This window comes from Rattus rattus, chromosome 13 (assembly GCF_011064425.1).
Source record: "Rattus rattus isolate New Zealand chromosome 13, Rrattus_CSIRO_v1, whole genome shotgun sequence".
NCBI classification, from domain to species: domain Eukaryota; kingdom Metazoa; phylum Chordata; class Mammalia; order Rodentia; family Muridae; genus Rattus; species Rattus rattus.
In genome coordinates, this window is record NC_046166.1 from 40972857 (window position 1) to 40987060 (window position 14204).

Here is a 14204-nt window from a genome sequence, read left to right on the forward strand (position 1 = left end):
ACTATCCTCCTCCCAAGAGGAACAAGATGAAGACAAAGTGACCACTCTTGGAGTTATGGTTTCTGGAGGCTCCTTGGGATAGACCAGCAGTGTCCCCTTCATGTCTGAAGCAAGTGCTTCAAGACCTTCTAACTCATGACACGGCACCTCATCAAGTCAAAGCCACCAGGACTTCCTGCGCTGTGTGGTGCTCCTGACCAAAGCCTCTTTCCCTGTCAGGGACTGAGAGCTTACTGAATTTACTCAGGATATAAAATGCCAGCAAAACCTTTCCTCATCTGGGTTTACTAGATCTCTGGCTGCAGCTGAGAGATGCTTCCCGCCCCTCCCCACCCAGTCCATGTCCCCTGAGACCTTATGAACTGTCCCTATCCCCATGTCTGATGATGTCTCAGGTGTTCTGAGTCACCCCTAGGAATATCTGAGGTACAAAAGTGAGTACTATCCCTGTGGCCCCGTAAGTGCCCCTTCCTGTGCCCTACTTACTATGTGTATGTTGTGTGAGAGTAAGCATGTGTGTACAGGCCAGAGGTCAGCATCAGGGGTCTTCTTCAGTTGCCCTCTACCTTATTTTTGAAAGAGCATCTCTCTTTCTGATCCTGGAGAGTATCAATGGGATAGACTGACCAGCGAGCTCCTGGGACCCGTCTGCCTTCCCAGCACTGGTAATACAGGCACACATGACCACAGCTGCTGTATTATACGGGCGTTGGGGAATCTAATCTCGTGTCTTCCTGCTTGTGCGGTAGGACATTAACCCACTGCCAACTCTCTTATTTTTGCTGTTTTGGAAACAAAACAGCAACAACAATACCTCCTCCCTGTGGTGTCCCAGTGATTCCAGGGAAGTATTGGAATCAGGGTAGAGAAACTGGGAGAGGGATGTAAGGAGGGGACACAATTCTGCACCCAAAAGTCTGGAGGAAAAATGTCCCAGGTGCCCATGGAATTGAACCCTTCCATCCCTCCTTCCTTCCTCCTTTTCTTCTTTCTTTGAGGTTATAGAGAATAAACCTAGAACCTGGCACACATTAAACAAGCACTTTGACCATTATTTATGCCTTCAACCCTCAAAATTGTAGTTTTGATCACTTTCCAAGTGAAGCTTGTGGCTAACAAGTGTTGGAGCCAACAAACTATGTACCAAGGCCTCTTCCAGTTCTAAAATTATATACATCTCAAAGACTAATGCCAAAATGATGACAGCGTTGGGAAATTTAGTGACTCTCCAGATTGTTTTATTTGCATTGTCAAATATCTGGCTGGAAAATAATCGCACTGTCATCCAGAGGTTTGGTGTCATGTGCATAGAGGCGATGACGGAGCTATGAGGTTAGCTCACACGCTTTGGGATGGATATTGGGCTTCTAATTTTTCTTGTGCCCAAATGACATGCATCCAAGGTCAGCTTGACAGATGGGTGTCAATGTCACACCCTGGCAGGAAAGAGGAAGATGCTGTAGATGATCTGTAACTCTCAACCAATATCTACTACGATTCTTTTGCTAATCTAAACAAACTGGCCATGATTATAATTGCCCAAACTGGATAGAGACTGAGTGTATAGCCACATACAACCTGTGATGGTCTGCATATGCTCACCCCAGGGAGTGGCACTATTAGAAGGTGTGGCCTTGTTGGAGGACGTGGAGGTGGGCTTGGACATTCTCCTCCTAGCTGCCTGGGGATGTCCAGTCTGTTCCTGGCTTACTTCAGATAAAAATGTAGAACTCTCAGCTTCTCCTGCACCATTTCTACCTGGACACTGTCACACTACCTCTTTGATGATAATAAACTGAATCTCTGAACATGCAAGCCAGTCCCAATTAAATGTTGTCATTTATAAGACTTGCCTTAGTCATAGTGTCTGCTCATAGCAGTAAAATCCTAACTAAGAAACAGCCCTTGTCAGGAAAAAGAGAGAGAACTGGCAAGTAGCTATGTGTTTTTCTGAATAAAAGGTAGCTTATTGGTCTGAACACCTACATAGAACAGGAAGATGCAATGCCCATGAGCCAAGGCACAACCAACATCATCCTAGGGCAAATGGGTGGTTGTGTCCAAGTCTTCTTGGTGCCAGGCAATAGGCAAGTAACACAGCAAACGAACCATAATGAAAGACATAGAACTGGAATGTCAACCCTTAAAGGGTAACTAGAGAATGAACTTAAAATATGCTGCCACTGTGTAAGGTAGGTCTGCTGATGTGAGGGGCTTAAACGTCCTTTCTATAGAGAGTCTTAATACCCACCCCAATTGTTCCACTTCTTCCTCGGGATAGCCATCCAGCTTGGGGTTACTCTTTAATATCAGTCGAAGATTCCTTTTTGTCCTCCAAATTAAAATTTCCTTGACACCAAAAAGTAAAGTTTGTGATCAATACGTAACCTCTTCGAAGCACTGCTGGGTCCCTGACTTATTTTAGCCTGGAACCATTTCTTGAGCATAGTTTCCTTGTGCAACTGAATGAGAGCCATGGGCAGGGAGGGCTTTGAAGGCTCTGTGGAGAACCTTAAATGTCTGAAGATCTGGGCCGAGGGAGGGTGGACTCTTTCTCATTGCTCTATTTGTCAAGCCATGGCTTTCTCTAGTTGACAGGAAGTCTTGAACTACTGCCATTTCTAAGTTGCACTTGTAAATATTGACTTAATGAGAGAGACTCAGAGTGTCATAACACAGCTCACTGGAGTCATGAAGATTGTCCAGGCCTCACAGAGAAGTCTGTGCAATGTCCCATTGGGAGTGGAAAAGGAAACAGAAGATGGAAGAAGAAAAATAAAATCCAGGCATGTTTAGGAGACATGCATGACACTTGGCTTAATCTTGTAGAGAAAAATGAACACGTGTTAGGCCATTGAGGCTGGAGGAGAACGAGGAGGAAAGAGAATGAACAACAGTGCTCATGACTCCCCCAGCCCTTTACTGGCAGAAATGAGGTCAATGGGGCATTGCAGCCTGGGCTAGGGAGCCCGCCCTCAGGAAGACGTCAGTTGGATGTTCAGTTTTGAAGGACTAGACAGTGTCTAAGAAACGGAACTTTTCACCTAATTCCTATGAAGACTTTCACTCAGATGGTTGGCAAATCTCCATGAAGGTGATGGGGAAATCTCTTTTTAGCGTCTTTCCTTCTCATTGTTCACTCCATAACTACTCTTCAGGTAGTTTTACCATGTCATTTGAACTGCTGAACTATGGCTCAAAAGAAATTATGGAGGTGTTGGGGATTTAGCTCAGCGGAAGAGAGCTTGCCTAGCGAAAGTGCAAGGCCCTGGGTTCGGGTCCCCAGCTCCAAAAAAAAAAAAGAACCAAAAAAAAAAAAAAAAAAAAAAAAAGAAATTATGGGTCCTCTGTAAGGAGCTGTAAGAAGTGATGGGCCTTTCTGTAGGAAGCTGTAAGGGCTCAATGAGATACCGCACAGGGAATGTCTTTTGAGATCTATCACATGCTCAGTGATACATTGATTAAGATTCTCCCAGGTAAAAGAAGAAACAACACTCTGTAAGACACAGTAAGAACTTTGGTATGTGAACACTGCCTCGCTCCAGATTTCCTCCCACTCTGCCATCCACTGGCTTCTATGGCTATGCCACTGACAAAGTCGCATGCAAGCAAGGAATGAAAATGTCAGGGGGTGGCAACTGTGTGGTTGGTGCCTTCTTACACATTGAGAGTTTAAGGTTCCACAGTAAAGACAATGAAGCCAGTCAGATATCATAGAAGGTAGCTACTATGGCACTATGGTAACACTCACTTTGGTGGTCCTTAGGTTATGACCAGTGCACTGGCTGGTTCTGTGTGTCAACTTGACAGAAGCTAGAGTTATCACAGGAAAGGAGCCTCAGTTGTAGAAATGCCTTCATGAGACCCAGCTGTAAGGCATTTTCTCAATTAGTGACCAAGGGAGAGGACCCAGCCCATTGTGAGTGGTGCTGTCCCTGGGCTGGTGATCTTGGGTTCTATAAGAAAGCAAGCTGAGCAAGCCGGGGAAAGCAAACCAATAAGAAACATCCCTCCATGGCCTCTGCATCAGCTCCTAACCTGCTTGAGTTCCAGTCCTGACTTCCTTCGTTGATGAACAGCATGGAAGTGTAAGCTGAATAAACCCTTTCCTCCCCAATTTGCTTCTTGGTCCTGATGTTTGTGCAGGAATAGAAACCCTAAGACAACCAGGCAGTGTCACATTCCTTCTTCTGTGTCTCTGCATGCAATGCAGTCTCTTGTATTCATTGACAATGATGCTTCAAAAACCAGCTTTAATGTACGTCCAACTCTCGGGTTTAGATCTCATTAAAACAGGCTTAACTCTGAACTTGGCCCCTTAAATAAGTCTCTTTAAATTGGCCTGCACTTCCTTGATCTAGCACCCAACTTCATGATGCCAGTTGGGTCTTCTATGTTAGAAAAAGGAGTATTCTTAAACTGTTATGCTCTGGTTTGAGCCACAAATGTCCCCCCATAGATTCACACTTTAAATGCTTGCATCCGTGACATGATTAGATGATGCTATGGAACCTGTAGGAGATAGGATCTAGGTGACAGTAATAGGTTACTAGGACTCAGGGTGGGCCTTTGATAGTGTAGTCTGCTCTCTGATGTCAGTGATCTTTGGTCCACTGTAATATGAATGGCTGTTCTCTGCCGCAGGCTCCAAAAATTGTAATTTTCTGCACAAAGTGCATGGTTCCAAGTTACTATGGACTTCAACCTTTGAAACCCAGAGCAAATATAAACCCTTCTCTTAGTTAATTTCTTTCAGATATACTTGGTCACAGGGATATCAGATGTGCCTGAGTCTCTTTCCCTGATCTGAAGCATCTCGTCAGTCTAGGTGACTAATGGGTATGCATAAAATCCCTGATGTCACTCTGAATTATCTCTGTTGGCAGAATGAGCCCGTTAGCTCCGCCCACTGTGGACTTAATACAGTATGGCTGGCCTTCATGAGCCTACATGAGGATGCTCATCCCTGCTCTCCGACATCTTTCCAGGCTCCACCACAGCTTAGCAGCCTCAAAAGTCTGTGTCCTGTGCTCCTTTGAGATCTGGCACACGCTTGAGTACCCTGAGTATCTCTCCAGTGTGGCCACCTCCAGACAGCCTCCTCTGAGCTCCTGTAAAATGCCCACACCCTCAGTGCAGGCCATCTGTGACTCGCTCTGGATTACTCATTCGTCCCTCTCCTCTCGCCCACGCCTGTCAGTGCCCCCCTCCCACAATCCACTCTGCTTTCACAATTCTCTCAGCTGTTCCTGCCCCCCTCCCTGAGCCTGCCCCAACCCAGGCCAGTGAGATCTCCACTACTTCTGTCTTCCTCCCACCAGGCTGCTGTTCATTTCTTTTAGACTTTTACCAATAGCCGACCCCATTAAGGCAAGAATCTAAGTATTACATCGTTGGGAGAAAGGGCTGTAGCCATGCGTCTCGAGAAGTCATATTGCCACATTAGCTGCTGAAAGAACGAATCCACGGTAGCAAAGTGGTTGTTTTGCCAGTATTGAAGTCCCTCATAATTTGTGCTCACCCGTGTGTGTGTATGTGTGCATGCGTGTGCGTGTGAAGAAAACTTGCTTGAGTCTGTTCTTTCAACATGTGGTTTCTGGAGATTGAACCTGGGTCTTCCAGTTTGGCTGTGAATGCCTTTGGCTGGCCCTGAATCTCCCCATTCTTAATGACAGTGGACAGGATGGACAGGATGGCGGTGCCCACTGACATCTCACAGGAGACACGGCAGGTTGTAGCACTGCTTGCTTCGTTACAGTAAAACAATTTTGCTTCCCAATATAGAGAGGTGTAAGTGGAGGTAGCCGTAAGAGGTGCTATGTATTACCAAACAGTTATATGTTGATTTTTCATTTTTGATGCAAATGTATAGAAATGCAAGTATTTTCGGATGAAATTCTCAAAGAGCAAATAAAAATAGTTTGAAAAAAATATAGAGAAACAGTACCTCCAATTCCTTTGTGAAAAGTTAATGAGCAGACAAAATTGATCTCCCTTATGTATTGAAAATGTTGCAAATGAAAATCAAGCACAAGACTCTGGAACAAGAGAACCAGGAATTTTGTTGTACCTGATGATGCTATAGAGCTCAAGAATGGAATTTTTACAATAGAATATCTTTGTCATTTATGCATCTTGGAGATGGTTATTATTTAGACTGTACACTGAACTCAAAAAAAATAAAAATAAACCCAAGAAGCCCAGTTAATAGATGGGACAATGAAATAAACAGAAAGTCCATAAAAGAATAAAATGCAGATATCTGAAAAAATTCAGCCTCATTAAAAATTATAGGGGTTGGGGATTTAGCTCAGTGGTAGAGCGCTTGCCTAGGAAGCGCAAGGCCCTGGGTTCGGTCCCCAGCTCCGAAAAAAAGAACCAAAAAAAAAAATTATAGAAATACAAATCAAAACTACATGGAGTCTATTGTATTCCAGTCAGAGAAGCAGTCCCCAAGAAAACAAACAACAAATGTTAGCAGAGATCTGGACAAAATGGAATCCTTGTGTTCTGTTGGCGGGAATGAAAGTCCAAACACCACAAAATAAGTATGGTGGCTTCTCAAGGAACCAGCAACAGGTCTACGTATGGTCCAGCTCCATCACTCCTAAGCATTTGTTCACAGACCTCTAGGTCTTCTCACAGAACATGTGGGCGTCAGTTCATGGCAGCGCGATTCACTAGGTTCTGGACCCACATATGGTCACAGAGGGACAAACAAGAAGCAGCCTGTGTACACTGTGCCTTTTATTTCATTTGTAGGAAACTGAATGCAACTGGAGACAATTAAGCAAAGGAGGCCAGCCTCAGAAACACAAAGATCATGTGTTCTCTCTCATCTGTGGTGCCTGGTTTGTTATAGAGTCATATAAAATCGAGCATGTATACATTAAATGAGAGTAGAAGTAATGTTTAGTGATGAGCAAAAGAGGATTAGTGTGAGTGGGGAGAGCCAAGGAAAGGGGTGATGGGGTCAGGAGGGGTGGCGGTGGGGAATTCGTTCAATATTAAATAGATACCTTTAAGAAAAATTCAAGTTTAAAAAATTACTAACAAAATGTTAATATGCCCGTGGAGCATAGCTCGTAAGTCAAAATGCCCATCTTTTCTTTTCTTTTTTTTTTTTTTTTCCCCCAGAGCTGGGGACTGAACCCAGGGCCTTGTGCTTGCTAGGCAAGTGCTCTACCACTGAGCTAAATCCCCAACCCCAAAATGCCCATATTTTAACGATGGCTTGGTCTTCTTTTCTGTGCAGATTGTGTGCGGTGTTTGAGATTTGGAAGCAGGGAAGGCCTGGAGGTCACACTCACCTGGCCAGTAGTACATGTAGACCTTCCTCCTGGCTTTCATCAGAGTGATCCACAAGGGTTCTGACCCATTCCACCAGAGGGGCATCAGGCTGTCTCGGTTGACCCCGATGTCGAATGACTTGTTGGTTCTGGGATCCCACATGTAGTTCCCGATCATCTGGTGGACCTCACAGTGGCGGCCTGCGGGGACAAGGAAGCATGCAGTCACTTTATTCTTTTGTTTATAACCCTTGTTAGTCCGATTGCCAAAGCTTCTCGTGCTCATTCAGGAAGGAGAGAAAGGATCACAACTTGTTCTTTTCTGTTGGTGTACAGAGGCTTCATTTTTATACACAATACCAGGAGGATGAAAAGATAGTCACCAATAGCAGGCTGGGCATGTCTACATACATAGCCAGATTCCAGGCTGGGAGGTGGCTCAGTGGTAAAGAACACTGACTGCTCTTCCAGAGGTCCTGAGTTCAATTCCCAACAACCACATGGTGGCTCACAACCACCTGTAATGAGGTCTGATGCCCTCTTCTGGTGTGTCTGAAGACAGTGACAGTGTACTTATATATAATTAATAAATAAATCTTGAAAAAAAAGATATTCACTAGTTGTGGATGGGATCACTTTGCATACAGCTAAATCTTTCCAACTGTTCTGTTGTTTAAGTTACATTGAGGGGACTGGTGAGAGACATAGCAGGTAAAGGGGCTTGCCACCAAGCTTGAAGATCTGAGTTCGATCCCCAGAACCAACACCGTGAAAGGAGATTCTCTCTACTTATCCTCTGACCTCTGGTCTTTTGACTTCTGTGTGTGCAACACACACACACACACACACACACACACACACACACACACACTAAAAAACAAATTGCCTTTACAGTGAGAGTACTTGGGATAGAATTTGGCCATCATCTCTCCATAGCCTGAGGTCTACTCATGCCTCAGCCTGGAAAGACTGAATTCTTGTGGTTTGCATTCTCACCCCCAGAGACCGTTCTGTATCCCTTCAATTTTCCTCCCACAGGATAGGGGACCCAGCTGCTAGGAACATGATTCTCTCCTTTCTCGGAAAACACAAGTTACTGCTGCACTGTTCACCTTACAACATTTGGAACCTAATAGTGCAAAAACAGACTCCAGTTAGAAAAACAAAGCAAGAAAACACCGCTCCACATGGAATCAAGCACCAAAGTGGGCTGGTTCTGTGGACAGAGCTCTGTCCCCAGAAGAGAAGCCAGAAGTGGAAGGCCCAAGCGCTGGGACTCGTTGGAACAGTCGATTAAATGATTTATTTTAGAGCAATCTGTTTCATCTTTAGAGTAAAAATAACACAAACATTGACAAGGGCATCAAGAAATTGCTGCAATTTGAGAGAGTGTCATTTGGCGTGGGGACGAAACACATTTAAGCAGTCTCCATAAGTAAGCAAGACCAGGGTAGTGTTCTCTGTTTGTTTGTGGCTGTTGTTTCTTCTAGTCTCCCATGCCCAAAACTCTATTCTTAAACAAAAGCAAAGAGGAGGTACCAAGGACAATTTTGAAAAGCTGAAAGCCCAAATTTACAAAAAGAGAAAGCTTGATCCCTTGCCACAGACAGCCAGACATTCTGCAAACTGTTTTAAATGTAAAGCCCAAAGAACTAAACGAAAGAGTTTTTACTCAGAGCTGTGGTGTTAGTAGTTTTATCCCCACCTAAGTTTTTTTGCGACTCAACTAATAAAATTTCAAAGTGCAACAGAACAAAGAGAATAGGATCACCATGGTTAAGGAATTGCAACTCACACTAATTAAATATGTGCACATATATATGTGTGCATGTACAAGTGCACACACACGCACAGCTAAATCTTTCCAACTGTTCTGTTGTTTAAGTTACATTGAGGGGACTGGTGAGAGACATAGCAGGCAAAGGGGCTTGCCACCAAGCTTGAAGATCTGAGTTCGATCCCCAGAACCAACACACACACACACACACACACACACACACACACACACACACTCTCTCTCTCTCTCTCTCTCTCTCTCTCTCTCTCTCTCTCTCCTGTCTGCTACAACATGATAAATGCAGACTGTAAAATGTGAGCCATGGCCTCTGCCCTCATGGTTTTTATTTAGTCCCCAGCAGAGGATCTTGCAGTAGAGAGAAGTTTCCGGGAAACACAAGCTAGAAGCTTCTCTTGAGAATCATGACCATCTCCAGTGCCTCTGTTGCTGAGGAGAACTGAGAGTTTGTTCTAACTAGTTCATCAAGTAGAGACATCGTTCTTCTTTCTTCAAATCTGTTACTCCCTTTAGTACAGCAAAGTTGAAGCCCCATCCCCTCAGCAAAAGCCCTTATGATTTCTTTGCTCAAAGCAATGAACTCAGACACTTTTGTCATCTTAAGGCAGCTTGCTCACGCTTCCGTCAGGCAACTGTGACAATATCCACAGCAAAGGTTTACAGAAGACGCCATGAAGCACACAACTGATGCTGTAAAATTATATTAATAATGCTGTCTTTTATCCCTCCCTAGATCCAGCACTGTAGTGCCCTAAGATGTCCGGTAGATACCTTTATCTCAGTCAGCAAAGCCTCTCACTCACTTTGCTCTATCCCATATCACACTGCTGATGGCTTCTCTCGGAGCCTGGCAACAATCTCTTTACCCATCTAGTACCCATGCCAGACATACACGTGTCTCCAGCCACCACAAACTCTCTTGAACTTAAATCGCCACATGAAAGAACACACAACACAATAACCTCTGATCCAATTGATAATACATCATTTGCTCATCTAGACATACAACGGCCTGTACACATCCATCCCTTAAGAATATCCATAACAACCTGTAAATGTGCAGAGAGGAATCTTAACATCTGCCTCCACATTCTCAACTGCTTTTTTCTCTTCTTCCAGTCTCCTCCCCTCTCTAAAACTTCTCCCACCCATCCTTCCTTCTTGTCCAATGACAGGCCTCGTTCTATCTTGTACCTGTCTTTACCTGTATGACATCATCCTACACACAACAATCAAAAGTAATCCTGAAAGTACTTAAACTACCACCAAACCCCAGTGTCATAAGGCAATACCCTCCTTATACTGTCTTGTTTTTGCCAACTTGACACAAGCTTAAATCATCTGAGAGGGAAAAGCTTCAGTTGAGAAAAGGCCTCTGTAAGATCAACTGTAAGGCATTTTCTCAATTAGTGATTGATGGAGGAAGGTACTGCCCATTGTGGGTGATGCCATTCCCTGGGCAGGTGGTTCTGGGTTCTATAAGAAAGCAGGCTGAGCAAGCCATGAAAGCAGCCTCCCTCCATGGCCTCTGCATCAATTCTTGCCTCCAGGTTCCTGCCCTGCTTGAGTTCCTATCCTGACTTCCTTTGGTGATGAATAGCAGTGTGGAAGTATAAGTTGGGAAGGACACTTGCTTTCTTGGTCATGGTGTTTCATTGCAACAATAGAAACCCTAACTAAGACAATTCTCTTCCTTCAACCTCCATCCTCAGTTGGAGCCCAAAAGCCTTCCACCTTTCTTTTTTCTCTTCCATCTAGCTGAAAAATTATAAAGAGGCTTCTTGTACACTGTGGAGCTGTTGCATCTGGATTGACAGGAGGGAAGCAGTGAAGGAAGAAGAGGTGAGGAGAAAGAGAGGGTAGGACCTGGAGAGCATTTCTGTGGGACCCAGCAGCAAATCACCTCAGACTCATGGTCAGGGGCTGGGTCTTTAGGTGGTGTCTTAGTCAGGGTTTCTATTCCTGCACAAACATCATGACCAAGAAGTAAATTGGGGAGGAGAGGGTTTTTTCAGCTGTTCATCACCAAAGGAAGTCAGGACTGAAACTCAAGCAGGTCAGGAAGCAGGAGCTGATGCAGAGGCATGGAGGGATGTTACTTACTGGCTTGCTCCCCCTGGCTTGCTCAGCTTGTTCTCTTATAGAACCCAGGACCACCAGCCCCGGGACAGCACCACCCACAATGGGCTGGGTCCTCCAACACTGATTGCTAGTTGAGAAAATGCCTTACAGCTAAGTCTCATGGAGGCGTTTCCTCAAGGGAGGCTCCTTTTTTGTGATAACTCCAGCTTCTGTCAAGTTGACACGCAAAACCAGCCAGTACAGGTGGACTGCCCTGTATTCTTCAAAGGCTGGTAACAGGTGCTGGGCCAGTCCCCAGGGTTAGCTCTTTGTTCTAGAAATAAACAAACCAACAACCGCCTCTCTGGAAGCACAGAAGGAAGCTGCATACTCCTTGACTCAGCTGCTCTAGCCTTTCTCTCTGGAAGCACAGAAGGAAGCTGCATACTCCTTGACTCAGCTGCCCTAGTCTTTCTCCCCCAGCTCAGCTGCCCCTGCTCCCAGGAGCTCAACAAGGTTGTCAATGTGTGCTTGGAGCAGCCTGAGCCCTGACTCCAGCAGATTCCCTTCACCTAGCCTTTCTCTTGCAACTCACACTTGCATTTTTATTGCTGAGTGAGCGGAGTGAGCGTGGTAGCAGAGAAAACAGAACAGAACAAAACAAAACTCGATGTACCAGCCTCACAGCCTACGAGCGCTCGGCTCCCTATTCCTGCCTGACCCACATCTATTTTTACACATCTGTGGGGCTTGTCTCTCCCCCTCTGGTTTATGCTATCCACAGAGCCTTGCTTGGACTTGAGTCCATTGTCTCCCCCCTGCCGGAAGCTCCCATTGCAGAGGCTCCCTGTGACTATCTGGTGGCTCTTCCTTTCGTAAGACCACCAGCCATCATCATCAAGCGATTTATTAGTGAGTTTTTCAGTAAGTCTTTTTTTTTCCTCATTATTTTCAAATGTTAAATGTTGGTTCATTTTATAATTTTTTCATTTTCATTTCTTTCCTCCCTTCCCCCTTCCCTCCCCTTCCCTCCCCTCCCCTCCCCTCCCCTTCCCCTTCCCTTCCCTCCCCTCCCCCTCCTCCCCCCTCCTTCTCTTCTTTGAGGTTAAAGGGGCAGGTGTTAAAAAACTCTGACCCAGAATTGTTCTTGTCTGAAAGAACTGCAGGGACAAAAATGCAGGAGAGACTGAGGGAAAGGGGGTCCAGTGACAGGCCCAAGGTGGGATCCAGCTCCAGACGAGGCTCCAAGATCTGCCACCATTACTGCTGCTATGATGTGCTTACAGGCAGGTGCCTAGCATGGCTGCCCTCCAACAAGCAGCTAACTGAGACAGATGCAGATACACCCAACCATTGGACTGAAGTCAGGTCCCCCTGTGGTTGAATTAGGAAAAAGCTAGAAGAAGCTGAGGAGGGGAGCGACCCTATAAGAAGAACAGTAGTCTCAATTAACCTGGACCCCCGAGATCTCTCAGGGGACTTTCTGTTGTTGTTGGCCTGGGTGACCTGCCATCCCTTTCCCAAGCTTAGTTCAGCTTCCATTTTATCCTTTGAACTTTCAGCCACCAGAACTCCCCCCCACACACACACACACTCCTTAAATGTGAGGGTTTCTGCTGGTGTTGCTTCCTCAGAAACACTGCAATTCTCTTGGCTGTGCTCAGGATATGGTTGGTCTTGTGAACCACACTAGAAGCCTGATGTCCAGTACAGAGGCCCTAGGTGGTAGAACCTTTAAGGGGCCTGGGTTGGTGGAAGTCAATTAAGTCATGGTGCTCCATCCTCAAGGAGAGGTTAAGGATGTCTCCTGAGAGTGGGAATCGGACCACTTAAAACTGGGGTAGCTCTTATGCAAAGAGATTGTTGTAAGCATGATCATGGTTTTTCCCCGAGGCAACATTTCTCCCCATTTCTCTATCATATTTCAATAAAACATGGGTGCTTATCAGGGTCAAGATGTGTAGATCCTCCAGCCACCAAAATCATGAGCCCAAAAAATAAACAAAACAAAGCAAAACAAAACAAACAAACAAAAAAAACCAAACCAAACCACATCAATCAAATAACAACAAAACCAAAACCCAACCTTCTGAACCATCTACACAGCCTTTTATACACAGCCTTGAGTATTTTGTTATAGCAATGTAAAATGGACTGGCACTCATTTATAGCACGTAGTTCACCTTCACGGGTTTCCTCTGCTTTCATGCCTAGAGCTTCTTCTTTTTTGTCCTTCATCAAGATTTATTCATTTTATTTATATAAGTACATTGTAGCTGTCTTCAGACACACCAGAAGAGGGCATCAAATCCTACAGATGGTTGTGAGCCACCATGCGGTTGCTGGGAATTGAACTCAGGACCTCTGGAAGAGCAGTCAGTGCTCCTAACCACTGAGCCATCTCTCCAGCTCCCACCCTCACCCCCCAGAGCTTCTTCTATGATGTGATGTGATGTTAACTTTCACAAGGTCAATTATTTCTTTAAATTGCATTTGCATTTGCATCTGATTCAAATCCTGCAAAGCTACTGCAGGCTCCTCTCAATCTAGGGCGTCCTTCAGCTCCTTCCTCTCTACTCCTTTCCCCACACAGCATCCGCCTCCAAATCTCTCCCAAACTTTCTTGATTCTCAGCAGCAAGTCTGCCTTCCAGAGTTTCTGATTGGCTCCTAGATGTACTTATTACAGAACACTGAGAAGACAGAAGGACTTAAGAGACAGTATTTCCTGTTGAGAGCCCCCCACTTCTGATGGCCACAGCAGTAAGAGGTGCTGGGCTTATTTTAAAAAGAAGAGAAAGACCATTCCCTCAAACTCTGGTCCATCTTTATCCCCGCACATCTTGTAGGCAGGGCAAATTTTAGGTCAAAGGATTTGTGGATGGGTTGGTGTCCCCCTCGGTCCACTGGAAGCCCAGCCTGGATACAGGAGGTGGCCACTTCAGGATCCATATTCCCAGCTTAGGAGTCTGAGCTAGGGTGACCCTATAGACTCCCAGGAGCCTCTAGCTGGTCCCAAAGATTCCCCCAAACACAATTCTTTCTTCTAGCCCTCTCCCC

General features: G+C 45.3%; 1 protein-coding gene across 1 annotated transcript in view; it reads right to left on the minus strand.

The window, feature by feature from the left end:
• The window catches only part of Enpp6 (ectonucleotide pyrophosphatase/phosphodiesterase 6), a 104322-nt gene that overhangs the window by 51246 nt on the left and 38872 nt on the right, over positions 1-14204 (minus strand). The window contains exon 2 of the mRNA XM_032919021.1: positions 7311-7490. Within this exon, the coding sequence (XP_032774912.1) occupies positions 7311-7490 (180 nt within the window). The remainder of the gene's footprint in view (positions 1-7310; positions 7491-14204) is intronic.